Source organism: Carassius gibelio, chromosome B22 (genome assembly GCF_023724105.1).
Source record: "Carassius gibelio isolate Cgi1373 ecotype wild population from Czech Republic chromosome B22, carGib1.2-hapl.c, whole genome shotgun sequence".
Lineage (NCBI taxonomy): Eukaryota > Metazoa > Chordata > Actinopteri > Cypriniformes > Cyprinidae > Carassius > Carassius gibelio.
Genome location: NC_068417.1, coordinates 10,360,263 through 10,387,553, shown reverse-complemented (window position 1 = coordinate 10,387,553; position 27,291 = coordinate 10,360,263). Strand labels below are relative to the sequence as shown.

The 27,291-nt window shown below is 35.8% G+C and overlaps 1 protein-coding gene across 1 annotated transcript in view; it reads left to right on the top strand.

Annotated features, from left to right (window-relative positions):
• Window positions 1–25,178, top strand: part of LOC127988154 (SLAM family member 9) — a 162,217-nt gene extending 137,039 nt beyond the window's left edge. The window contains exons 2-8 of the mRNA XM_052590761.1: window positions 9,914–10,252; window positions 10,555–10,860; window positions 10,947–11,069; window positions 11,191–11,229; window positions 11,493–11,534; window positions 23,929–24,278; window positions 24,413–25,178. Of these exons, the coding sequence (XP_052446721.1) occupies window positions 9,914–10,252; window positions 10,555–10,860; window positions 10,947–11,069; window positions 11,191–11,229; window positions 11,493–11,534; window positions 23,929–24,278; window positions 24,413–24,463 (1,250 nt within the window). The 3' untranslated portion in view covers window positions 24,464–25,178. The remainder of the gene's footprint in view (window positions 1–9,913; window positions 10,253–10,554; window positions 10,861–10,946; window positions 11,070–11,190; window positions 11,230–11,492; window positions 11,535–23,928; window positions 24,279–24,412) is intronic.
• Window positions 25,179–27,291: the final 2,113 nt, after the last annotated feature.

Here is a 27,291-nt window from a genome sequence, read left to right as displayed (position 1 = left end):
AGTAAATAACAGTTTTTCTACAGTTTGTTGCCGTTAAGTCAAGAGAAAACAATAATATACTGTAAAATGTAAATGTTAGATTTACCAAATGAAAAAAAAAAGTTAATTTAACAAAAATATTTGTGAACATCCATAGAAAGTCATACACTGATAATGAGAGTAAATACTGAACTTGACTGTATTAATGTGCATTTGCACAAGAGAGATCTGTTAGTTTAATGAGTTTTGTTGTTCATCATTGTGCTGGAGAGTAGAGCCGGTGCTTCAGTCAATGATGAGCCACAAATTCTGATTTTCTGCTGCTTTATATAAAGACAATGAATGTGGAGTCGCTGATACAGTGATGATCTCTGCGTTGAGTATTTCAGCACATACATGTGTGCTATAGATGACAATGATCTGCAGTGATTTGAGTAGAAGTCATGTATTTAGTTATTTTACTATTACACATTAAGTGTTTGCAGTTTTATATTAAGAAATATTCCTTCTCAGTGGACTCAAATGAAATAAGTTCACAGTACTAACATCGTGGGAATGCTAGCTTTTAAACTCGAACTGTTTGAAGCAGTGGGAATGGAGTTAATTTCCATGGTAGAATTTACATTACACTTACATTTATGTAAGTGAGTATATTAAAATTAAGCGAACTGTAACATATTATACCAACAGTGAACTACTAGTGAAATTGCTAAAAAATATATGTATATCTATCTATCTGTCTATCTATCTATATCTGTATCTATTGGGACCTAAGATTTTTCAGCACCTTATAAAGCATCATGTATTGCTTATGTTTTTGCAACCTTTTCACACCACAGTCTGAACAAAATGAAACATTGCTTGGTAATTGGTCAACAAAGTATTGCTAGTTGTGTAAATATTGTCATAATAACAGTTGTCTGTAGTTTTGGTTGATTGTAATCCATACCTAAATGTATGATGGGTGTCACACTTATACCTTATAGAAAGTAGTAAGTGTTGCTTTGCATACCCCCCCCAAAAAAGGGTTGCTGCTTGATGTCGCTTTGGTAGTTAAAAAAAAGTAGTAAAAGGTAGTAAGTTCATCTCTATGATTCCTGCATATACCCTGTTTATAAGTGTATTCTGTGTAATTTCTGCTGTTTCACTGCGACTGAGAAGTGTATTGATGTGAGATCTAAGATGAAGTTGAATAAAGCCTCCTAGCATTTACAGAAGGTTTTTTTTTTTTTTTTTTTTTGGATTTAAATTAAATCTATAGCCTAACGAATGAAGTAATTTATGTTTATTTTTGGGTTCTGAAATATCTTAAATAAATGAGTAGCATACCTGGGGCGATGGAAAATTAACCTTAAGAGTTATTTTAAGATTCACATCCACGTCTTTCCACATCCACATCCATGACTCAAAGAAAGTGGCATAATTTGACTGAGGTGAAGCTGACACTGATGAAGGGTGAGTTCTGTCATTGAATTGTATGATTTTAAGCTTGTTTTTGTATGATTTTCTTAAGGAGGACGAGCTAAAAGGTCAGGCCCTGTCACAGTAAAGCATCCCAGAAAATAATGCATTTTTAAAAAATCCAAAACACTGCCTTACAAATGCCTGTTTTTTATTACCTTTATGGCATATAATATGCATTCAACACAAGCCAAAGTAAAACATTATTTAAATAAAGAGACACTACTCTGTAAATCGCTGTAAATCACAAAAAGGGTTATTGTTTTCACTCCTGTCTGAGTTTGTGTTATATTATAAATCGGACCTGGCCCTGGTGTCAGGTCCCTGGCGATTATCTGCACTAATGCCCGAGCAGCACATTCACCTCGTGCAGAAAGGCCCTGAACAAACCGTGATTTAAACACAAACTACAGCCAAATATTTAACTCGACAGACTGTAATTTAAAGTTGCATGGAGTAACCATTCCAGTTACTTACAAGGGATAATAATAATTAGGACGGCAAACTTTTCACTAGTGATGGGAAGTCAGACAGTTAATTTCAATTAACATGTCATGCATTAGTAACGTAACAAAAGCATTACGCCCCTCAGTTCACGCATGCTCATAATGCCACTGCAGGGGGAATTAACATGAAACAGGTGTCATTTTTCTGATTCTTTACGGGAAAAACGAGTCTCATATAATATGCAGTGGAAGATCCCTTACATACGACTGTATAGTGAAAGTGAAAGTGAAAGTCGTGACATTTTCAATTCAATTCAATTCAAGTTTATTTGTATAGCGCTTTTTACAAAATAAATCGTTACAAAGCAACTTTACAGAAAATTATGTTTCTACAATATTTAGTAGTAGCTAGTAGTTTGTGCACATTTGACAGGATTTTAGAAAAAATAATAATAATAATAATAATAATACAAGACGTAGTCAGCTAGACGATGAACTATCAATATTATTAAGTTATTATATGATTCAGTCACACATTTAGCAATAATTGTTAGTTCTGTTTGTTGATTCAGGGTTAGCATCATCTGGGGTCCTCTGAGGGTCAGCATCATCTCTTCTCAGGTGTTCTGGATCCAGACTGGAGCTTGTTTAAATCCTAGTTACCACGCGATGTAAATCCCGTGGCGAAACATAGAAACAAAATACAGACATCATTAGCATAGCTGCTGATCCAACAAAGTAAAATTAGTTTAACCCAAGCTAATGAATAAAAAAGCAACTTTGAACAGATGCAACTACACTCACAATTAAAAAGAAACATTATTCGAATGCTTGGCGAAAGAGATGTGTTTTTAATCTAGATTTAAACAGAGAGAGTGTGTCTGAACCCCGAACATTATCAGGAAGGCTATTCCAGAGTTTGGGAGCCAAATGTGAGAAAGCTCTACCTCCTTTAGTGGACTTTGCTATCCTAGGAACGACCAAAAGTCCAGCGTTTTGTGACCTTAGGGAGCGTGATGGGTTGTAACGTGGTAGAAGGTTAGTTAGGTACGCTGGAGCTAAACCATTTAGGGCCTTATAGGTGAGTAATGATAATTTGTAACTGATACAGAACTTAATAGGTAGCCAGTGCAGTGACTGTAAAATTGGGGTAATATGATCATATTTTCTTGACCTGGTAAGGACTCTAGCTGCTGCATTTTGGACTACCTGTAGCTTGTTTATTGAAGAAGCAGGACAACCACCTTGAAGTGCATTACAATAGTCCAGTCTAGAGGTCATGAATGCATGAACTAGCTTTTCTGCATCAGAAACAGATAACATGTTTCGTAGCTTGGCAATGTTTCTAAGATGGAAGAATGCAGTTTTTGTAACATTGGAAATATGATTTTCATTTGCCAAGTATGGTTACCCATACTCATAATTGGTGCTCTGCGTTCAACGCATCCAAGTGCAAACACACACACAGCATTGAGAAGTGAACACACCGTGTAATTAGGGTGTAGTTGACAACCCTACTACAGGCGCACACGTCACAGACAGGGTGACGAGAGACAGGCGGAAACACTTTTCGTCGAGGATGTTTACCGGTCGGAATGGTTCCGGTGTGACACCTGGCCGGTTCCGGTTGCCCCGTGAGCTATGCTATTCTCAGACGCCCGGATCAAATTAAGAAACTAGTAACCGGTGTGCGACGAGAGGGTGGCGATCGGTGATTGGGACAGGTAGCAGGAATGCGGCTTATAAAAGGACTTCGGGGATGAAGGAGCGGGGAGGGGATTTTGCGGTAGAGATTAGCGCGAGAGGCTCTTTGTAGCTTGTTGTCCCCATATGGATGTGATGATTGGATGATCGCTGGCTGGAAGCTAAACACTATAAAGGTCTAAATTCTCAATGTCAGCTGGTTTGTGGTTGCCCATTACTCTTACTGTTTTTAAGTTACAACTCTCTAGAAGCTGGATGTTCCGTTCTTGTCTTTCTGCATCCGTGTGATTATTGCTTTGCTTCAATACATATTATGTTGTTTTTAACCTCTCGACGCAAGGGTATCGGTAGCTGTTCCTTTTCCCCACTGCTTTTTCTATGGCTGTCTACCCTTTGTGCCGTTTCTGATTGGAAGGTGTTGAGGATGAAGATCTAGCTCTTGAATCCAGTGCTGTTCACTGACAACTATATCTCCTTACCTTCATGGACGAGGAACCAGGTCAGAGCCACGAGCAAAGGCTTTAATTCACTGTGAGTGTGTGGATTGTAGAGTCTATGGTGGAGATTTACACGTGTAAAATTCTTGAAGTGTTTTGCTGAATACATTAGTTTGGGGAGTGCAGAGTCCCGCCAGAGTTTGTGACTTCGACCTGATCTGCCGCCCATCCTGGGGGGAGGCAACCGGTTTTATTAATCTGTGTTTGAGTGTATTCTACAGAGCTGTGAGCTATGCATCCCCTGCTTTCCTGACTGCCTGGAAGAGGAGTCATACCCGCATTTGTCCGGCCTGGAGCTGCCCTGTTAGTGGAGTTATTTCTCCCTTGCTTACCCTGAACTGTCCGGAAGAGGAACAATCTGTCTGTTATCCAGCCTGGAGCCGATCTGTTGAAGTTGAGACACCTCCCCACCCCTCTGTTCCTTGGCCTGCTGGAAGAAGAGCTATTTATAGAAGAATATTTATAATGTACGAAGAGCCGATTTCGTAATGAAGTGAGCTGTTTGTTCTTTATTCTGAACTGTTTTAAGGAGGACTTGTATTCACGTGTTTGCCATCGTACAGTCTAAAAAGAGGATCTTCCAGTTATCTACTTACCCCGTGGTACATGCCTCGATTGGAGAAGAGAAGCACCAGGCTTCTGAAGGGGAAGAGGAGGTTGTGTTGTGATGTGTTATTGAGGAAATTACTTTTAATGAAAGATGAACTTCGTATCTTCTATGGGCTTGTCTCGTTGTGTACTCTGGAATAGCTCCTCGGGGTGGTGCAGGGTGTAAGGTTCCGGTCTGTCCCCGCCTATGAAACGCATCTAATCTACACGCAACTTCACATATTTTTCATCTTGCACTCAATATTATGTAATGTTTTAATCTAAACTTATTCTGTAATTCTAAATGTGAAAAATCATATACCATCTTTGTTTCTACATTCATTTGGGGGGTTAGTGCTAAATGAAGATATATTAGCAATCAATTAGTCATGCTTAATTACAGAATGTCAATTTTAGTTTTATTCAATTTTTTTGATCGACAAAATGTTAATCTTTCATAGACGTGGTTGTTGGGAATACAAATTCATTTTACTGCTGATGATGCTTTTAATTAAATTAAATTAAATTAAACTAAATATATCCAGGAATGGGAGAAATGTAATTTCCAAGACATTTATCGTCCGAGGTGAGCAGCTCAAATCATTTAGTCGAATAAAGATCCTTCAACACTGAACAAGTTAGACTATCTGAAACAACAAAATTCATGTAAAATTAACCAAATCTGAGCTAAATTTTTCAAACAATAATCTTTTCATGTTTTGTTTTTACAGATTCCTCACAAAACGGAGAATGTGTTTCAGAGGAGACGATAACATTAATGAATGGGAGATTACTGCAAACACACATCTATAGTGACTGGAGAAACATTCTTATGACACTCCTCTAGTTTTATGAGCCTTCAAAACTATAAAATGTTTTAAATCAATACTGCATACTGTTATTGGATAATTATAACAAGGGTTTTTTTTTGTGGTTATTTTACTGTTGATGGAACATGTTACTTAATGCGATCTTCCCTATTGTGCAGAACCCTGTTGTGTTACATTAGTGTCTGTTTTACAGTTTTGATCAGCATTAATGAACAAAAAATCATTTTTTAAAGTTTTCCTAACAAACCAAAAAAATCCTGAAACCCAGCTATGGAGTTTTCTTCTCTGAAGAGCAGCACATTTCTTTACAGAGATAACAGATTGAGTTTTACCATGGCCACTTACTCTTCTTGGAGGCAGACATTCATTTAGAGATAAAATTGCACTGAGATCTCATCTTTCCTTTTTCTGTCTGTTTCCTGTTTTACGAACTTTCCAGATCCTTCTGATGTTAACACTTCTGTCTGGTCATGTTGTTCTATGAAATTTAGATTCAGACCTCTGTGTTTCCATGTGCGTTATTATAGTTCATACTTGATTACACAGAAGTACAGTACACACATTTTTTTTGTAATTGATTATTGTAATTGATGATTGCTTTTGCTGTATATATATATATATATATATATATATATATATATATATATATACACACACACACATACGATTTAAATGAAATTTAAAAGAATTCCTGTGGTTTTGATGTGTGGGATTGAAATGCACGGGTCAAAAAAAGTAAATAAATAAATCAATTGTAATTAAATTGTATTATTGTAATATACATTTCAAACATGACATATATTAAATAAAACATTAAAAGCTTAAATATTATCTAATAAACTATAATAAATTAAATCAGAAACCACTTCATCCTTTTTTTGTAACAAATTTCAGTACTGAGCATGCATTAAATGAAGCAGAAGATATTAGTCACTGAAAAATTACACTTCTAAATAGTTTAGTTAAAAAAAAGTTAATTAAGAGCAGACAGTGTAATAAAACATAGTTAAAAAAAGTTTCCAATATGGCCATGATTTTATTAATACAGTTGATTTATTTTATAGTCTCAAGCATTCAGAAATCACACATAAAGAAAATGAAGTAAGCTAGTTCTACTGTGATAAAACCCATGTTTTGTCAGGGTTGTGATGTTCTTATGTTTTTGTTGAAGAAATTATAAAAATTATAGAGGCTGTAGCAATTTTTTGTCATGCTACATGATAATGCCACTGAAATACAGAAAACTGAACTGATACGGTGGAAGTTTGCTAAAGAGTTTTATGTCATGGACATGTGGAATAAAACAAACAATGAGGAAACCCTATATAATGGAGAAAGATTTAGAGAAAGGTTGCATCTGCACCACGATACTGGATCTCTGACACAAACACCACAGATAAACACTACAGGACATTATAAACATCATCAGTGAGGAACGGGAGATCTCAAAGACATCCAGTGTTGCCCTTCAAAAATGTGTAACTGTATCTATTAATTATGGGAAGTTTATATGAAAAATCAAAGATGAAAGCTTTTTTTTTTTTTATCAAGAGACATCTGATCATTATTGTGACTGTATGACTCGCAGCAAATACACTCATGGAAATCACAGTTTATATTGCTCAATGCATCCTATTATACATCACTTGTCCTTGTTTTCACCTTTGCTTCTATTTCATTAAAGGATGAAAAGAAAATATGGGACGTCATTCTTTGGATTTAAAAAAAAAATTATTAACTGAACAAAAAGTGTTTGTGAAAATACATTATGATTAGAGGTTCTGAATATAATTATATATACACTTATATACACTATATACACAAGGGTTTTAAAAAAGCACAATTAGCCATCAAAAAAATGTGTTGCACAAATCTGTAAAGCTTGGGCTTGGACTGATGAACTGGAAGATGAAGTGGAAGATGGTGTTTTTCAATGCAACACAAAGTTTAGTGGTGCCACTTCCGAGGTTTGGAGAATTAAATACAGATGAAAAAAAAAATTAATCATAGCCAGAACGAACTAACAAAACCATTTCGAAGGTACTGGTCATGATGAGATGTTCAGACAAAGAGTTCCTCACAATTAGTGATTTCATACCCACTAATATCACATGGACAAAATATATCTCTAAATCATTTATATCATCTAAGGTGAGTTCCTCAAATCTCTGAACAAGTTTGACCAATTGCTTCATGCAAAATTAACCAAATCTGGGATTTGTATTTTTTAAACAGATTCATCAGAAAACAGAGAATGTGCCACAGGATGCAAAATATAACTGATGAATGGAGAGATTAGGCCTACTGAAAAAAAAAACATTTTTACAAAATCCTTATTTTGAAATACCTTTAGGAGCCTTTAAAAATAGGTGCAATGTGTTTGAAGTGAAGGCTGCATGCTAACCTTTGAAACTGAATATTATTAAATTAATCATTAATTAATAATGTTCTTTTGACTTTACACTAAATATTTAATTTATTGTCCATATAACCTGTTATCATTTACTCTGACCTTGTTTGTTAAGCATGTTTTGATATTCATGTTAAGTACAGTACATGCCTGTTGTTCGTTTTAATAATCAAATATTTAATCAGTGATCTTTGAACGTTTTCTGCCCTCTAGTGGATAGTACTTGTCCTTACAATTATTATTTACAAATGACCTGGTGGCTTTTTCTAACACTCCCAATGGTTTGATTTGATTAGCTTACCTAGTTGTCATTAGTGACTACTATGTCTGAAACAAACCACTACAAATGTATCTGTGGCCTAATAAAACTGGAAAAAAACTCAAATTGAAAAGACAAGGAAAGTTGTGTGAAAGTACGCATCTGGAATGAAGCAATGCAAAATGAAATTTCTGCTGTCTGAGATATTTATTCACTCGATGAGTATGTCCAGTTCACTCAGTGATCAAATACAGTGACTTCAGCTCTCTCATCCAGTCTGAAACAGACAGGGACTTTACATCATGATCAATATATTTGGAAACATCACAAAAGCACATCAAAACCTTTTATTATATGTTTTCTTATCCACATGTAAAAAAATATATATTCTTGGAGTAGCTGCTGACCTATGTCCAAGAAGACTGCATCTGAATATATAAGTTTTTATAAATGACAAATGATAGATAGCTTATAGCTATATTTATTAGGCGACACACCTTTCAATACCACGACTTAGGTGCCCTTGAGCAAGGCATCGAACCCCCAACTGCTCCCCGGGCGCCGCAGCATAAATGGCTGCCCACTGCTCCGGGTGTGTGTTCACAGTGTGTGTGTGTGTTCACTGCTGTGTGTGTGTGCATTTCGGATGGGTTTGCAGAGCACAAATTCTGAGTATGGGTCACCATACTTGGCTGAATGTCACTTCACCTTCACTTTCACTTTCACTTTCACATAAATATTTGTTTCAAGCATTGTTGTGAACACACTGCAGTAATAGTCACTCTAACTATAGGCTAACAAAACTATTCAAAAAGCAGTTAATGTCCCACAAATTAAGTGTATACAAAAAAAAAGAACCTAAATTATCTAAGGCACAGGTTATTAGCTTATTGTTTTGCTGTGTTTCTGATACTTTCAGTTCCGCTCGTTTGCGCGTTGTTTAAAGGACACGCCCACAACAAGGGAACTAATGAATATTCATGTTAACTCCACCCACTGAAATAATTCTTCACAGGAACCGAATATCACACAACACCGCTGGGGGTTTCTCTGATATACTCAGATGATTGATTCTATTCATTTCCTTATTTTGATCGGATTTAGCCTACTGATTTTCCAAGAACATTTCGTGTTTCACTCGATCTACTGAGCTGAATTCGGTGACACATTACAAAATTATGTTAAGTATCGTGGCTGTCTCCCTGTGGATTTGCTCGTTTACAAACTGATTGGACGAACTGATCAAACGCTTTGAGACTCGACGGAGCGGGTTAGCAACTAGCCTAGCAATGACCAACTTTTACTGATCTTGTACTCACTAAAATATGGAGACGTGTGTTTTATTTTTTGTTGTGTTGCTTATGGATGGTGAGTAGATTTAAATGGGTTTAAGAGACTGTCTAAAATTATTTGGATTTAATATAATATTAACAAATTCAATGTCTGAAGCAGTGTTTTGATCTGTTTTATGAAGCTTAAACTCAAAAATGCTTGTGTTGATGTTTGTCCAATATTCGGGAACTATTCAGCGATCTTAACTGCAACTCACTTTTTCTTACGGCCACTTTATATTTTGTTGTTCCTGTTTCTACAAAATATCCTGAGGGACTTGAAATGTGGTCTGAACCTGTGAATATTTTATATCCTCACACCAATATTTTAGGATGATTCGTGATGAACTCCGTGATCTCACTTGAATTTGTTCAGGTTGAATCTCTCAAGCAGTCTCTCTTCTGCAGGTGTGTTTGGTTATATGGATGAAGTGAAGTCAGTGTCAGTGATGGAGGGAGATTCTGTCACTTTATACACTGATCTTACTGAAATACAGAAAGCTGAGCTGATACTCTGGACATTTGGATCTGGAAACACTCGTATAGCTCAGATCAACCGAATGTCCCACAAGATCTCATTATATGATGATGTTCTTGATGGGAGATTCAGAGACAGACTGAAGCTGGACAGTCAGACTGGATCTCTGACCATCACAAACACCACAACTCAACACGCTGGACTCTATCAACTACAGTTCATCGGTGGAAAACAGGTCACACCCAAGAAATTCAGTGTTATTGTTTCTGGTGAGTCGTTTTCTTGTTGCAAGCCAATTTGATTTCATTGCATTTCAGTATTGAACATAACAGTCAAAGTAACATTCAGCCTGGTCACCATTTGACTTTTACAACTGACTTTCCTCTGAACTGTTATTCTCGAAGCCTCTTGGAGACAAAGGCAAGCTGAATGTATGATTTATGTCGTAAAGAGTCAAATGTGACATGAATCACATCATGTGTCATTCGTGTTTAACGCTATGAACATATCCAGCTGCATCAGGGTGTTTTATTATAACATTAAAATCTATTATGTTCTCTCATGTTTTCAGCTCATCTACCCGTTCCTGTCATCAGCAGAAACACTTCACAATGTTCATCATCATCATCATCATCATCATCATCATCATCTTGTTCATTGTTGTGTTCAGTGGTGAATGTGGGTCATGTGACTCTCTCCTGGTACAAAGGAAACAGTTTATTGTCCAGCATCAGTGTGTCTGATCTCAGCATCAGTCTCTCTCTACCTCTGGAGGTGGAATATCAGGAGAAAAACAGCTACAGCTGTGTGATCAACAATCCCATCACAAACCAGACCACACATCTGGACATCAGCAAACTCTGTCAACCATGTTCAGGTACAGCAGAGCTGATATGTTAGAGAATGTTAACAACAATCGTTGTGATATATTTAGTGTAATGATACTGTCTCTTTCCATTATAGCACCAGGTTTGTCCGCAGGTCATATAGCATTGGTTTGCTTTAGTGTTCTGGCTGTGGTTCTAGTTTTGTGTGGTATTTTCTTTTACTATCACCACAGGAGGTCTACACAAGCAGATCATCAGAGTAAGTGTTACCTACAGATAAATTTGATACCAATAAAAGCTATATTTTACTATATCTTTGTAAGAAAGATCTAACTTCCTCTTCATTTTTTTAAAATAAGTGACTGTTTTTTTTTATACAGGCAAACCTTATGGAGAAGAAAATATTAGGCTAACTAATGGTGAGAGACTGACTCTTGTGTTTATATATTTATTGTGGCTTTATTCTGTCCACTGAGACAATAACTTTACAAAGAACTTTAACAATAGAGTTATGACAAAGGGCTTCATGTGTTTTTTTGTTGTTTTTTTTGTTAAGTTGTAGTTAATGGAAATTCTGGGGACGCTAATCGGTTGAACACTGTTTAAGATGCTACATCACTGAATCTCTGCATGTTTGTGTTCATATAAATACATACAGTACATTATTGTTGTTTGTTTTCAGCAGATGGAGAAACACCGGAACAGGAGAGACATTCACAAAACGGTAAGTTACTGTACAACTAGTGAATTTTAATGTTCCCAACTGACTTTATTCAACTGATTCCATTTCAAAGTACATTGCATTTACAACAGTTTGTCCTAAGTAGGGTGTAACATGAGAAAAAGTCAATGCAATCAGATGCATTAAAGACCATTAAAAAGTAGAAAGTCTATGGCAGGGGCATTAAATCCTAGGAGGAAAAGGAGGCAGTGTCTCTTCAAAAAATTGGATGAGAAAGTAAAAAATATTACAAACAATAATTGCAAATATTACTAAATATACCATTGAAAGTCTAAAAGTCACTTGTTTTCATAAAGTAACACTGTGCCACAGCGACACCCGCAGGTTAAGTTACACAGGAGGCTTGCCTCCCTTCGGTCCATAGACTTTCAACAGAGACTCCTTAGCACAATAGTAATGCCTCCATCACGCTATAAATGGATATGATCGTTTGTGATTGGATGCGATTGGTTCATGCAATAAATCCCGCCTCCTGTTTTCATGTGAGCTCTTGGCTGAAAATTATGGTGTTATTGACCTATTATATAAAGTATACAAATCTCCAGCTTAGATAGCACTAATTTGTGTCACATTGAAATAAACCTTGAAATGGTTAGACGGTAGACCCTACCGATCTATTAGTCCCATTCACTGTTGTTTATTCTTAGTTAATGTTAAAGTAGTTAAATGTGCCATAGAATGCATTGAAACAATATTTTACATTTTTCTCTGATGTCCACAGAGTGTGCATATTAAGTGTTATCTCCAAATACCCCAAAGATTATTTTTTATAGCTTGTTGAAATTGCCATTTTAACTGGTGGTGACCATGTTGCTTCCAAATGCAATTTTTAACTACTACATTCCTATTCACGATTCAAGGAATTATTGTTGAGAACAGGCAGACACAATGGTAGCTTTAGCAACACTAGCTTTACAGAGAGCCAAGAAGATCTTTTGGAAAACAAAATATGTTGCTTGTTGCTTACTTTGTCTGGAGACTCCTATGTTCGTTGGTGCATCAACACATGACACTTTTAATGGCTCTTTGGCGCTGACATTGTATCTACACCAGCTACAGCAAGAAAACAGTAATGACAGACCGCTGCTTCTCACTCAGGGCTGTGTATACGCTAATAGGGCAGAAAGTGTCACAAATGAGCGAGATTTTCACTGAATATGTCTTCATAGTAGTGAGATACTGGAACATCTAGTGTGGAGAGACTGTTTATGAATTATTGGGATTATAAAACAATGAGTGAGTGGATTTTTATCATTATAGGCTGGTTGTTTTCACACTCTGCGGCCACACAACTGTGTTCAAAAAGTGATTTTTACATTCTATGGCACCTTTAACTAATGTTTTTTAATAAAACCTTATTGTAAACCGTTTCCAGATTCTTGTTCAAATTCTTACTGATTTTAGTTATTATTTTGGAATAAATATAAAAATGCTTCAAAAGACTGAAATGTATAATTAGTATTAAAATTTTTAAATGAAATACAAAATAGTTATATTTGTTCTCTTTTTTGATAATATTTATTTACCTAGGAAACATAGTGTAACACACACACATATATGTAAAACTGTCTCCTCATTTTAAAACACCATCACATGCCACTGGGCTGTGGGAAGAAAAAATTATATAAAAAAAAAAAAAAACTTTTCTACATTTTAAAACTGTTCTAAAAAACATTTTTTTCAAATTCAACTGAAGCCGTTGGTCCAATTTACACAAAAATTCAACATGCAAAATGTATAGAGCCTTGTAATCAGAAGTTTAATTGTACTTCCTTTTGTATGTTTCTAAGATATAAGCTCATGATTTTTGACTTACATGTACAATCAAGTTTAGTTTATCAAATTTAATTTCCATTTGATAAACTAATTTGATCAAATTTGATAAACTAACAAATTTAAATTAGGGACATTAGGAAAATAAGTACAATTGATTGTTGAAACAACTTGTGCACTGTAAAAAATTTGGAGTGGGATTTACTTGAAAAAAGCTTGGAAAGTTTTTTCACTCAGAAAAGGCTAGAAAATTTACAAACATTTGCCAAGTAAAAGCCTAAACATAATTATTAGTAGGTTTAATTAGACATTTTTAAGTTAGGTTTACTTGGAAATTCCCAGTTAATTTTGGTGACTCTTTGTTTCTGAATTTTACATTGTGTAGCCTAATGCTTATTACCGAAAAAAGCGTACAACTGTATTTTTCTTTTGCAAATTTTGCACTCATATATTTTAAGTACAACTTAAACATTGAATTTAATAAAATCTGTGAGTTTATGCAATTTACTTTAACAAGGTAACACTGGTAAATCACCGTGCTATTAAAGCATTTGGTTCACTTGCAAACATGCAAGTAAGCATGTAGACAAGCTGTTATCATTTTAATTTTAAGATGATATACCAACTCAATAAAATTAATAGCCACCTGAACACAGAGACCTCAATACTTGGTACACCACACACAATGATGGTAACAATCAGTGAATAGTGTTTGAGTATCAATGGGTCATTTTGAATAGAAAATAAACTCCAGGTGTCACAAAACAGTATGTTACTAAAACAAACAACAACTAACAACTAAAATAAACAACTAACAACAAAAGCAACCATAAAACAGTGTACATTTTTAATTATTCATGCCCCATTGCTTGATGGGAAATATGGCATCATAACTTTGATATTTACTTAAAGAATCCTTGTAAACATAACAAATGGTTCCTAGTAAAATATACTTGAGTTTTAACTTTCATTTCTACCTAGTCAGTTCCATTTGATTTTACTTGTGTATTTAAGTAAAATAAATAAAAATGAAACCTCAAGTAGCTTATTGAATTAAACATGATATTTTGAAGTAAAAAGACAAAATAGTATTTGTTTGTAAAATTTACTTAACTGATGCTATCCAGTGTTGAGTACTCGAGACTCGGACTCGGTCTCGAGACCGTATTTTAATAATGGTCTCGGTCTTGTCGTGGACTCGTGTGCATTTTGACTCGGTATTGACTCGGACTCGAACATATTAGGAATCGGACTTATGTCCGAGTCCACTCGAGTCCCAATCAAAATATTTCATGATTATTACTGTATGTTAATGTTTAATTAAATTGATGTATGATTGATACATCCAATGACTGGTGATTTTCTTGTGACATGAGACTTTAGGCCAGCGACACACTGGATGCATGGCGCAAGCGTCTCAGCTGCGTGGCGTGTCTGTTTTTAATTCGGCTCCCATGTTAACAGGTTAGATCTTGCAGACCGCCTGCGTGAGACGCGCGGAAAACCCGTGCATGCTAGAAATAGAACCGACGCCTATTTTTCACGCGACACGCGTGCATGTTGGAAGCGTTTCCAGGCAAAATAAACTAGGAAAATATGTTTATATGTCACTTGTGTCATTATGTACACAAATATACATATTAATTCATGACATTTTGATATTTGAAAGTCTATAGGTTGGCATAAATTCAGATATAAATGTAATTAAAAATAAATAAATAATTATCGATTTTCAAATATTGCACCTGTCAAACATACTCTGTTTTGCAAGAGCCTGGTTTTTCGGCGGCCTCTCTCTATGTCACCTATAGCAGAAGCAGCGCGCCAGCGCCGCATCAGACACGCTTCTGGTGTGTAAAGACACAGAAAACGCGAAGCAGCCACCACGCTTCTGGCACGCAGTAGAGACGCCACGCAGCCAGTGTGTCACCGGCCTTAAGTTACCCTCCTGCAATCCGCCTGTAGTGATCCCGCTTTCCAGAAAGCCACATTGCTACATTATTTCTCTCAACTGTGTTATTTTTACAAAGTAGGACAAAATGGTCACAGAAAAAAACAAATATTGTTTAATTAAATTATATAATGAATACAGACACAGACTGACTGTCTCAACACTAAACATCTCCCCCCGAAAAAATGTCTGATAGAAGGCATTGAACTTATATGGCATTTCAACCAGCTTTCTTCCCCTTGCACATACACACTTTTGCATGAAATTTTCCTGGACAGTCAGTCGGCTCTTGTGTGTATGCCCTCCGTAACTAAAAAAACTTCGACTAGTGTGTATTTTACCCTGCATTAAAACGCACCATCCAGGGAAATTAGCATTAGATTATCCGTTGCTGTTACAGAAAGTGATAAAATGGTAACTGTTGTCAGTCCCCGCTGAAGGAGTGGATGCCGAGTTGCCATATCCTTCATACTGATATTGATTATATTATTACATGATTTCTTGTTTGACTATTAATCAAGTTATAGCAAGAGTGAAATGTGTTACCTTATGTGTGCTGTATTTCTTTTCCTCAAGATTAATGTCCACATATTATGTGTGTGTATCCAACCGTAATGATAAGACACTCGCCAGTGCTAGAAAGCCTTGAATTTTAGATAAGTTCTCTGTGTATGTGTGTTAGTATCTGTCTGTACAGGGAGAAGCTCAGACAGTCCCAGGACAAACCATCAACTGCCAGTGTCCAGCGTATCAGATATACGTCTTTGGAGAGTTTTATCTAGGTTTTGGAACCAATCAGAATTTTGTTGACTCATGTATTGACGCAATTAGTATCCTCTGTCAGGGTATAACTGTGCTTGATTTTGTATTGTACTGGGGGCGGCCTGCGAACTCCTTCGAGAGTGTTGAAGCTGACTTCTGCTGATGAAATTGCAAACTATTTCCTTCAAGTAAAATTATTATTATTAATTGAACTCATCTCTGAGTCCTGGTCTTCATTGCGACATATCTGGTCCTTGGGTTTTAACTGTAAATTCCCCTACAGTTAATGGTGGAGGATCGACGGACAATAGTTCTTTGGTGACATCCCTGATCAATCATCAAACCAAGGTAGGAAAGATTTTAGATTTAATATTATTGGTTAGGAACTGTCTGTAAGTGGAGGGGGTCGAGAGAAGGAGGAACGATAGACTCACTCAGACGTGAGGGGGTAGACACCAGCTCCAGGGTGGAGTAGGTAAATTGGTGTCACAATATACCTGTAAATAAGTAACCTTGTGAGTATAAGGGGTACAAGTACACATCGGTAGGTCTTGATATAAGATATTTAGAGATGTGTACAGTTCGGGAACAGGTGCACACCTATAGGTCTTAGAGAGAGACGTAAAAATTTGTTTCTAGGTGTGCACAGTCCAGGGGGGGGGACAAAAACGCATTCTTAACAGGCATGTGAACCCGTAAAGGGGAGTGCTGGGTCAAGCACCGAGGGACAAGGGACACATAGAGCCGTAAATAGGCAGTGCTGGGTCAAGCACAGAAAGCCGAAAAGCACGAGAGGCCATAAAGGGCAGTGCATTTACGGCCGGGTAAGCCAAAGTAGGGGTATGGGAAATCCCGAGAAGAATGTAAGATGCTAGACGGGGGTTCTAGTCGTATCTCGCTCTTCCAACTCTCGATCACCCACCATTACAGACAGGGGCGCCCCGAGCTTAGAAATAGGCCAGGTCAGTGGTTAGGGAAAAGAGTATCCAAAATTAGTGTTTAAAAATAAATAGTGATAATTCATATGTGCACCTATAAAAATATAGGGATATATGCAAAGGGAAAGTATTGATTGATCTGGGATGCCTCAGGAACAACCCCAAAAGAGCTAAAATGTAGTTTTCATGACCCTGATTGGATCGGACCAGTATATGGAAATTCTGGAATATACTTTGCAATTTCATCACGCAGAAGTCAAGTGCTGTTGGTAAGATCGCCGCCTCAATATGTTTTTGGTTTATGATAGAAATATGACTGACAAATTAGGTAACCTGGTCAGCCCTGATAGAAATAATGAAACAGAAGAGAGCAAATGCTGTAAACAGTTTGGCTCTGAAGCTCTGACTTTAAAAATATATATATATTCTCTGAATTCATTTAAAGAATGATCAGTCTGAGCTTTAATTCTGATTGTAATGTTAAAACAAAAACTTGATTGGCTTTAAACTTAGAAAGAACCTGAGAAATAAACATTTATAAATGTATGTGCCGATTTGTTAAAAATAATCCCAGAAGTAACTGAGTGATGATTTAATCTGATTCTCTGTGCATAGAAGGTTTAAATGACAAAGAATGATATCATAAGACCTGTTCCAGTTCCTATATAATTGTTGAAAGTCCTGACAAGGAATACTGAACAGAATTCTGGGTTAGTGAAAAAAAAAAACTGTAGGCACACAAATTGGCAGTGGCATTTTGGAAAAACTTAGAAGCTTATGTTTTGTTAAAAAAGATAAAATTACTTTGACTACAATGAAGCCGTTGTTTTATCTCATGCTGGCCCCCACCATGACTCTGGCTTAAGCTGTAAAAGTACCAGAGACATGTTCTGAGTGGAAAATAAAAAAAATGTAATTTCTATATTTACTAATGTTTGGCCAAAAGAGTAATTTTATTGTTGGATTGCAAAATTATAGTTACGCAGCATCATAAAAAAAGAAAAAAGAAGAGAAAAGAAAATTATTGTTTGTTTATGAGATGATAAAGTTGTAAACAAGTAACATAAACGGGGGTTTCAAAGTAACTTTGAAGACAGCATGCTAGCAAGACCCAAAGTAATATACCTGGGTCAGATAACCTCTGACAGATTTAAAACCAATGTTGAAATTCAGAAGCCATGGCCAGAATTAAGTGAATGAATAAATACAAGTTGATGTAAAAGTAATGACAATGACTGCAAAGAACTTTGAGAAACATTTGAGTTGCGAAAATAAAGTAAAAATACAAATATAAAGATGTTTATTTTTAAAATGCATATAATTTCTGACAAGTTTTAAACTGGGCTAGAGTAAAATGATAGTACGATGAAATTATGTTAAAAATGAATGAAAATGCATTGTTACGAGTCCTGAATCCCTCAGAGTTCTCTCTCTCTCATTCAAAGTAAGCTAAAATGCCGTTATCTGAGCTTAGGTTTAAGTGATAAGATATTTATAGTACAGCACAGTGTTTCAGTCAAATCATAGGCAGAGATGCTAAAGGACATGATAAAAAGAGTTCAGATTTAATGCATTAAGAGGGCAATTGGTAGTTAAATGTTCAACTGCCCAATGCATGTAAGAAATAAGAGATTATAAAAATAATGAATAACAATTTAGGAGCAATTGTTGAAGAGACATGAGGTCTTTAAAATCATAATACAGACCCTGAGCTATAGATGTAATAATTTTGAATAGCTAAACAGTTGTATTGCTATTTGTTCTATGACCAGTAACTTATCTGTCTTATTTTTAGTCTCTACCATCATACAGGGCCTGATGGCTGCAGCTACAGAAGCAACAGAAAATTACAATGAATGGACGGGTGTGAAAAATAAATTCACTGAGTAATCTCAGCATGATAGTTTGGAGGTATCCAATTGAGTTTAGCGATTAAATATTAGTTTGATTAACCTTTTTCAATGTTTTAACACTAGTAGGTGCTGTCAATGGCTCTCATGGTTCTTGAGTGCACCTTTCCTAAGCTGCAGGAAATACTGGATTCTGGAAGAAGACTGTCGAGGATGTTTCAACGGGAAAGAGTGGTTACCAGTGTGCATGAGGTGATTTCTCAATGATGGGTAAGATCCTCTTCTGGCCAATAGGGGACAACCTAAGGCAGGGGGTCACCGCCACTGGGCACCTGCCCTGAAGGGAGGTGTTATATGTGAGATGGTAGTGGAGTTGAGCGGATGCTTGATAGGCCTAGAGCATCATTAAGAGGGGAACTGTATGAAGCAATCTGCCTCAAAATGTGAGCTCCTCCAGACCTGATCACCAGCAACCGCATTCCTTGACTGATTGTTGTGACAAGCGTCCACAACTTGATGCAACTATGCCAGTGGATCACACCCTGAGGACAAGGAGCTTATTTATAAAAAGTTAATGGCAATGGGCTTTCAAGAACCATCTGAGACCATGTGATGACAGCCATTATTTGAGACAAAAATTTCTTATGAGGCTAAAATAATATTGAACTAATATGTCTATATCATAGTCTTTACTCATGCAGGTCATTAGGCATGGCACAAGATGATTACAAGATATGGTGGTGGCTAAAAATGAAGACTGCTTCTGCTTAATCAAGAGATGGTTTAGATAACAAAGGTTAAGGGAATTAAGCATGTAAGGTAAAAATAATTTTAAAGAAATGTTCCAAGCATTATGTATTTTAAACAGTTTAAACTGAGATTTTAGATCTAGAAACTTTGACATTTTTAACTTATTTGAATAATTTAGGGTTATATGTTGTAATGAATTTGATATTATAGTCTAAGTTAAAGTTTGGCAAAAATTGTCAAAATAAATAAATAAATAAATAATATTTTGCACAGTAAGAGAGAGAGAGAGAGAGTGCTTGAGTGGAGGCAGGGATAGTGCTCTTCTTCTATTATTGGCCTGCTAAGAAAGAGTAACCAAAACAGAGCAATAATTTTAAGACCAAAACAACCCAGCTGATTTTTCTCAAAATAAAAATCATTAATGAACAGGCAAACTTTGAGATTAGATAAGAGATTAGGTAAAAACTTGGTAAAATGCACAGACAATGTTTGAGTTTAAATCCTTCCGATTTAATACCAAAAGGAAAACCTTAAATATGAGCTGTTAAAATATTAATGTGTTAAGTATGTGCATGCATGAGGATGGCTACTATAAATTTTTGGGGGACAATTCTGTTCCTGTTTTGTTTCAATTGAGTCACTAACCTCTGGAATGAGTGTTTTATCATTACAGATGTGTTAAGTGAAATTACTTTACAGAAGTCGATAATTCTGAGTGAAACTAATGAAAAGACAATGCCGAACATGGGACGAGCTTTAAGTGGATTGGTTATCCAGCTCTGTCTGCTACTGGTAATAATGACTTGTTTTGTCTTTTATAATGCTGATTTAAATCACTCTCTGGATTAATATGTTTAAGAGTGTTTATATTATTGGATTTATGAAATTTAAGTTTGCCGTCCGAAATGGGTTTAAAATCCATGCCTAAATTTAAATGAGGGTCTAAATTTTAACAAGTTAACACTTTGTTGTTTGAATGGTGAAGGTAAATATTTTAGACTTGACAGCAGAAAAACTGTGACAGATTCACTAACCAAATTATCCAGAGAGCACCCTCACATAAAGAAGCCTGGTGTGAAGACAAAGGAGTGAATCCTGCTTGTGTAATATAGTGCAAAAGCTTTATGTAGTGGTTTATGTAGAACAGAGATAAGTTGAACAAAAACGTGTGGATAGCCCCTTAATGGAGCAAATCCATGACAAGAGGTTTGAATTAATTGAAATAGCACAGCAAAAAAAAAAAATAATAATAATAAATTTTGTTTAAACAACACAATTGTAATAGGCTCTATGGAGCTGCTTATGAACACCTGTCAGGTCAAATCAAATTAATATTGTGAACACTGACAGGGCTTTTTGATAATGTATACTGTTTCAATACAGACTTACAGAAACTGAGGATGTCTCTTTAATAAATATTTGGCCGTTTAGAACTAAGTAATAGTATTGTTCATTTAGTAATAATATTGGGAAATCTGTCTGCTCTTTTTCAGTTTATAATAATTTTGAGTAAATAAATATCACTGCCAAATGACAAACATGAATGAAGGGTTTTTAAGACATTGATCACGTAGCTAACCTGTAAGCAAAACAAAACAGTGAGAACTAAATTGACTTTATACGAAGTATTGATGATTTGCCTCTGAATGTGTCGCTAATATAGTCTGAGTACAGTAATATGGTATGATAATTGACAAGACTTACATTTAAAAAAAAAGGTCATAAAAAGGCAATGAGTATGGTTAACAGTAATGTCATGGTATAAAAATACATGCATGACAATAAGTGGACGGGTTAGTTGTATTTTTGAAGTTAGACACTTCAATACTTAAAATTTAATTTTGATCGAATGTTGTTAACTATGACAAGTTTAGTTTAATGGTTAATGTATGTTTAAACAGCATGTGAACTATGATGACTGCAACTGGATTCGGGGTGAAAGTAAAGCTTAATAAAAGGGCTATTAAGTAATAAACTAGGAACTGCTCTAGGTTTTCGAGGAAATAATGATTATGATTATGATTATTTTTATTTTTATTTTTAAAGATGGCTCAATATTGATCTTACTTATTTTTGGTTTGTTTATTTTTGTGTTTTTAACACCAAGTTTGGAGTGAAAGGGTAAAATGGATATTCAATCCCTCTAATTGCACCATTGATTGGGAAAATTATAGATTTTCATAAAATACGGGTATCTTTACTGGGATTTAGGTTATAAGCAATGTCTATATTTGGTATCTGTGAGGTGACTGACATATGTCAGGAATGCAATAACAGTGGTAATTCATTTAGCCCGGCTTCCAGAGAATAATATATATACGTTTATTGTAATGAGTTTATTTTAAGATATGACCAAATTAACTAAAATTCATCATAGTTGAATAAAACATGCTAAAAGAAAACAAATAAGGCAAATATCCTTCTTAAGGGTTAAAAAAAAAGGAATATGGTTAAAGTGTATGCGGTTTTCTTTAATGATTTGTTAAATCTGGTTAATGAATATGCAAATTTAGTCTTAAGGCTGTTGGATAAATGTTTTGTTTTAGAGGGTAAGTGTGAAGTAGCTGTAGTAGGAAGAGAGGTATTTACAAAGATATGTTGATGAAAGTATATATGGATGGAGGACACTTTTCCAGGTAGAGGGACACACAGAATGATTCACATGTGAAGAAAGACTAGTGCAAGTGGCGATATTGTGGGATTAAGTAAGTAGATGAATGTATATGGGAAATAAGAATGTATATGGGAAGTATTTTGTACAAAATAATGTGTTTATTACTAGAAATGTCAGCCAGTACCAGAGATCTTAAGTATATGCACATGTTTAAGTTGACCAACAGCCTGCATTCTTAGCATGCATCACAACTACACCTGACCTCATTTATTAGACCAGATGTGGGGTATTAGACCCCACATTGATCTAAAACGGGGGACTGAAGGAGTGGATGCCGAGTTGCCATATCCTTCATACTGATATTGATTATATTATTACATGATTTCTTGTTTGACTATTAATCAAGTTATAGCAAGAGTGAAATGTGTTACCTTATGTGTGCTGTATTTCTTTTCCTCAAGATTAATGTCCACATATTATGTGTGTGTATCCAACCGTAATGATAAGACACTCGCCAGTGCTAGAAAGCCTTGAATTTTAGATAAGTTCTCTGTGTATGTGTGTTAGTATCTGTCTGTACAGGGAGAAGCTCAGACAGTCCCAGGACAAACCATCAACTGCCAGTGTCCAGCGTATCAGATATACGTCTTTGGAGAGTTTTATCTAGGTTTTGGAACCAATCAGAATTTTGTTGACTCATGTATTGACGCAATTAGTATCCTCTGTCAGGGTATAACTGTGCTTGATTTTGTATTGTACTGGGGGCGGCCTGCGAACTCCTTCGAGAGTGTTGAAGCTGACTTCTGCTGATGAAATTGCAAACTATTTCCTTCAAGTAAAATTATTATTATTAATTGAACTCATCTCTGAGTCCTGGTCTTCATTGCGACATATCTGGTCCTTGGGTTTTAACTGTAAATTCCCCTACACCGCTTCCTCTGCACCAGTAGAGAGAGTTTTTAGTTGGGGTGGATTGATCATGAGACCACATGGTGCTTGGTTGGGTAGCAGGATGGTCTCCTCATTTATTTTTTTGAAAAGTAATTATGCCCATCTGTAATTTTCACAACATCTAAAGTGCACATATTCCAAGACATTGTAAGGATATTAGCAGTCATTAGTTAAGCTTCAAGGTTAAAAGTTATGTAAAAGCTGTTACAGTTGAACATGTACAGGTATAGTGGTACAGTAATGTTACTTGTACTAGAAGTGTTATGTGGAATTACAATATAGAGTCGTACAGTAATCTTATGTGTACTACAAAGGTTATATGGATCTGTATAGTGGTACAACGATGTTATGTGAAAATGAGCACTTAATATTGACAAGTAACACTTCATAATACTAATAAAATTACCTTTACACCACATACTATGTGGCCCTTTTACCCTTTATTGTTTCCACCAAACATTTGACATACTCTTGAAGATTTCTTTAGGTCTTGTCTCAGACCCAATCTCTCTGGTCTCGGTCTTGACTCGGACTCGACCCTTTCTGAACTCGGTCTTGACTCGGACTCGACCCTTTCTGAACTCGGTCTTGACTCGGACTCGACCATCTCTGGACTCGATCTGGACTCGGACTCGAATGAGCCGGTCTCGACTACAACACTGATGCTATCTTTATTTACAAGTTCAAAAAATCATTTTTTACAGTGTGGATAGTTGTAAGCCAAGTGAGCTTAGTTCAACCTGATAGAATCAACCCCAAAAAATGTGATCTCTAACTTTCTTTTTAGGTACTTTTGTGGAGAAAGATGAAATTAAGTCTGTGTTAGCAATGGTGGGAGAAAGAGTCACGCTACACACTGATCTCACTGAAATAAAGGAAGATGAGCTGATACGGTGGAAGTTTGCAGATTCCAAAGTAAACAAACTCGCTGAATTTTTTGTCATAGCCAAATGGGATAAAACAAACAATGAGGAATACCCACATGATGACCACAAATTCAAAGACAGGTTACATCTGGACCACAATACTGGATCTCTGATCATCACAAACTTCACAAATGAACTCTGTGGACATTACAAACTGCACATCACCAGCGAGGGAAAGAAGATCTCAAAGACTTTCAGTCTTGTAGCTCATGTGAGTATGTCAAGTCTTTCACATCCTTCTTCATCTAAATCACACCATATATACATCACTGCATCCCAAATTAATCCAAGAACATCAAACTCTTTCCTTGTTTTTAACTTTTTCTTATTTCTTTTTTTATTAAGGACCCAAAGAAGAGACAGGGTACAATCCTGAGGAGAGAAACTTGCCCTTGATAGCAGAATGAGAGTATATGTAATCCATATTTCAGTTCAATTGCCAAAATAATGGAACATAGTTCTTCTTATTTATACAGCCACCTAAAAACCCAAATATACTTTGTGTGTGCAGTCTAAGCTGACAAAAACTGATGTCTGACAGGAGACAGTGGCTTATTACTGTAAACACAACAGTAAACAGCTAAACCATTGTCACACTGCACGCAAATGCTGAAAAACAGTCCATTTGTATTATAACAATATTATAATATTATACAAATTCTTTCCCCTTATAATTTTTCATGCATTCACAAGGTGTCCTGGAAGAACATCAAAATGCATAAATATTCATACATAAATATTCACATTGTATTTATTATTTTAACAGCTTTTTAAATTTATTTTAAATTTAGCAAATATTTTAAGTATATAAAGCTATCAAAAATATTTCTGCAGCTTTGACTGAGCCAGATGAACTGAAGTCAGCAATGGCGGGAGATTTAATTTGTGAAAGAAACGGTGCTGTTTGAACATCTAAATGTTACGTTGTTTCAAACTGTGAATGAGAGACTGCAATTTCAGCCTTGTTAAGAACAAAAAGTTTTTATTCAATTTTTATTTTTTTTATAATAATAATAATAAAAGACCTGTCTTATGTTATTGTGTTGTGTCTATCAAATGCAACGAGAAAGTCTAGATATGCGTATATATTGATAAAACTTCTGGTATTCTTTTTATCCTGTCACGTCTCAATCATTGTCTTGATAACTCCACACAGGAACTCACTCTCACTAAAGTCTATATTCTATACGGGAACGCGTGCTCTTCTGGCAGACGTGCCCTCAGGACCCATATAAGGAAATTCCGCTCCATCTAACATCACACAGAGCCATACTCGAAAAAAACTTTCTGAAACTTGTGACAAACCGGAAGGAGTATTTTTGGAACAGAAATACTCCTTCAAACTTACAATTTAATTTTTGAAACTTTGTCCATGTTTAGCATGAGAATCCAACTCTTTAACAGTGTAAAAAACTCAGTATGCATGAAATAGCATTTCACCCCCCCCCCCCCCCTTTAAATTTCAGCAAATTGTCACAGCTTCCACATGCTCTCGACTCAAAAGCGCTCGTGATTCTTTAGCTCCGCCCACACGTCACGCCTCTAGGCGCTCGTGTTTTTCCGGGAAAAATCGGTACAGACTATCTTTCTCTTATGAATATAATAAAAATAAAGACTTTTTGGAGTTATGAAGGATGCAGTACTACTCTATAGGTACTCAAGATTAACAGGATACTGAGTGAAAACGAGCATTTCACACCCCCCCCCCCCCCCCCCTTTAATTGATTTTGGAAAATGATGACAAAATATTTTTAATGAACTTTAATTGACTTGACACGCTCAGTATATTTTTCCCTCATAATTTTCAGATGCCGTTTCATCTATCTACTGGTAGTAATTTTGGTTAAAAAAAATATATATATAAAAATATGATTATGATATGATAGGCGCTCTCTCTCTCTCTCTCTCTCTCTCTCGCTCTCTCTCCCTCTCTCTCTCTCTCTCTCTATATATATATATATAGATATTAGGGGTGTCACGATTTCGATTTTAAATCGAAATCGATTGAAATTAAGTCACAGTCTCAAACTTCGAATTAAAAAATGGAATCGTCGATGCTGCCACGCCCCCATGTTGTATGACGGCAAATCAATGACAAAAATAACCGAGCATACAACTGATGCTGGCGCGCGCGCTATATGGTTTCCGCGAGAGGAAAACTGAATCGGATGCGAAGAAACCGAAGAAACAGGAGCCCGCGAGCTCATTTCAAACTCTCGCGCGCGCGCGCGCGTGACATGTACTCTGCGCGCAATACAAGCCCTCGCGCGCGCATGCTCATTCCCCACATCCTCGCGCTCGATCATCTCACCTCTGCTCGAGTGAACTATTTTATTTTTGTCAGTCGTGGGGCGGGGCTTGCTGTTTTAGTTGTTATCTCAAATGTCATTGGTTATTCCTCTTTTCCTAAAGTCAGTATTCGACGCCTGTTAGAAAATGATTAATAATTCACTTGACTTGACCCATGACTTCATCAGTGGACCAGATACATGTGAGTAATCATTTCTTTTGCTTGTTTAATTTATTTTTGTCTTTAATGTAATTTAATGCATTGTTTATAGAGTAGATCTTTTGTAGATACTTGATTAACTGGAATTCTTCTGATTGCTAGTGATTGCAGTCTTGTAATAAGAGATACACATATTTTACAGACTGTAATGATGCACACAAACACACACACACACATACATATATATAAATCTAAATGAATGACAGTGAAGTGTTTAACAAGTGTTTTATCTTTAATCTTTTAAATAGATACATCGTAATATCTTTTGTGAAGAAGACTACACTTACAAAAGAGAAACTGGATGGCAGTTTATTTTAAGTTTTCAATTGACTAAAGATATAAGTTATTGTTACATTATGTTGTTAATAAAAGTTTTAAATTTGACAATGTAGTGTGGTACATTGCAAACAAAGGTCAGATATTATATTGCATAAAAGTCTAGTTTGAAAAATGACAATCTGTGCTTTAAAAAGAATAAATGTAAAAATCGAGAATCGAATCGAACCGTGAGCTTAGAATCGAAAATGCAATCGAATCAAGGATTTTGAGAATCGTGACACCCCTAATAGATATAGATATATATATTCACTTGAATGAAAACACAGAAGCACACGTCACTTGATCAATGTCGCAAGTTGTTTTGATTACAGACCTAAAAATGTAGAAAAAGTGTGATCTTAAATATTGAAGAGAAAAAATACTAGATTTTCAATGT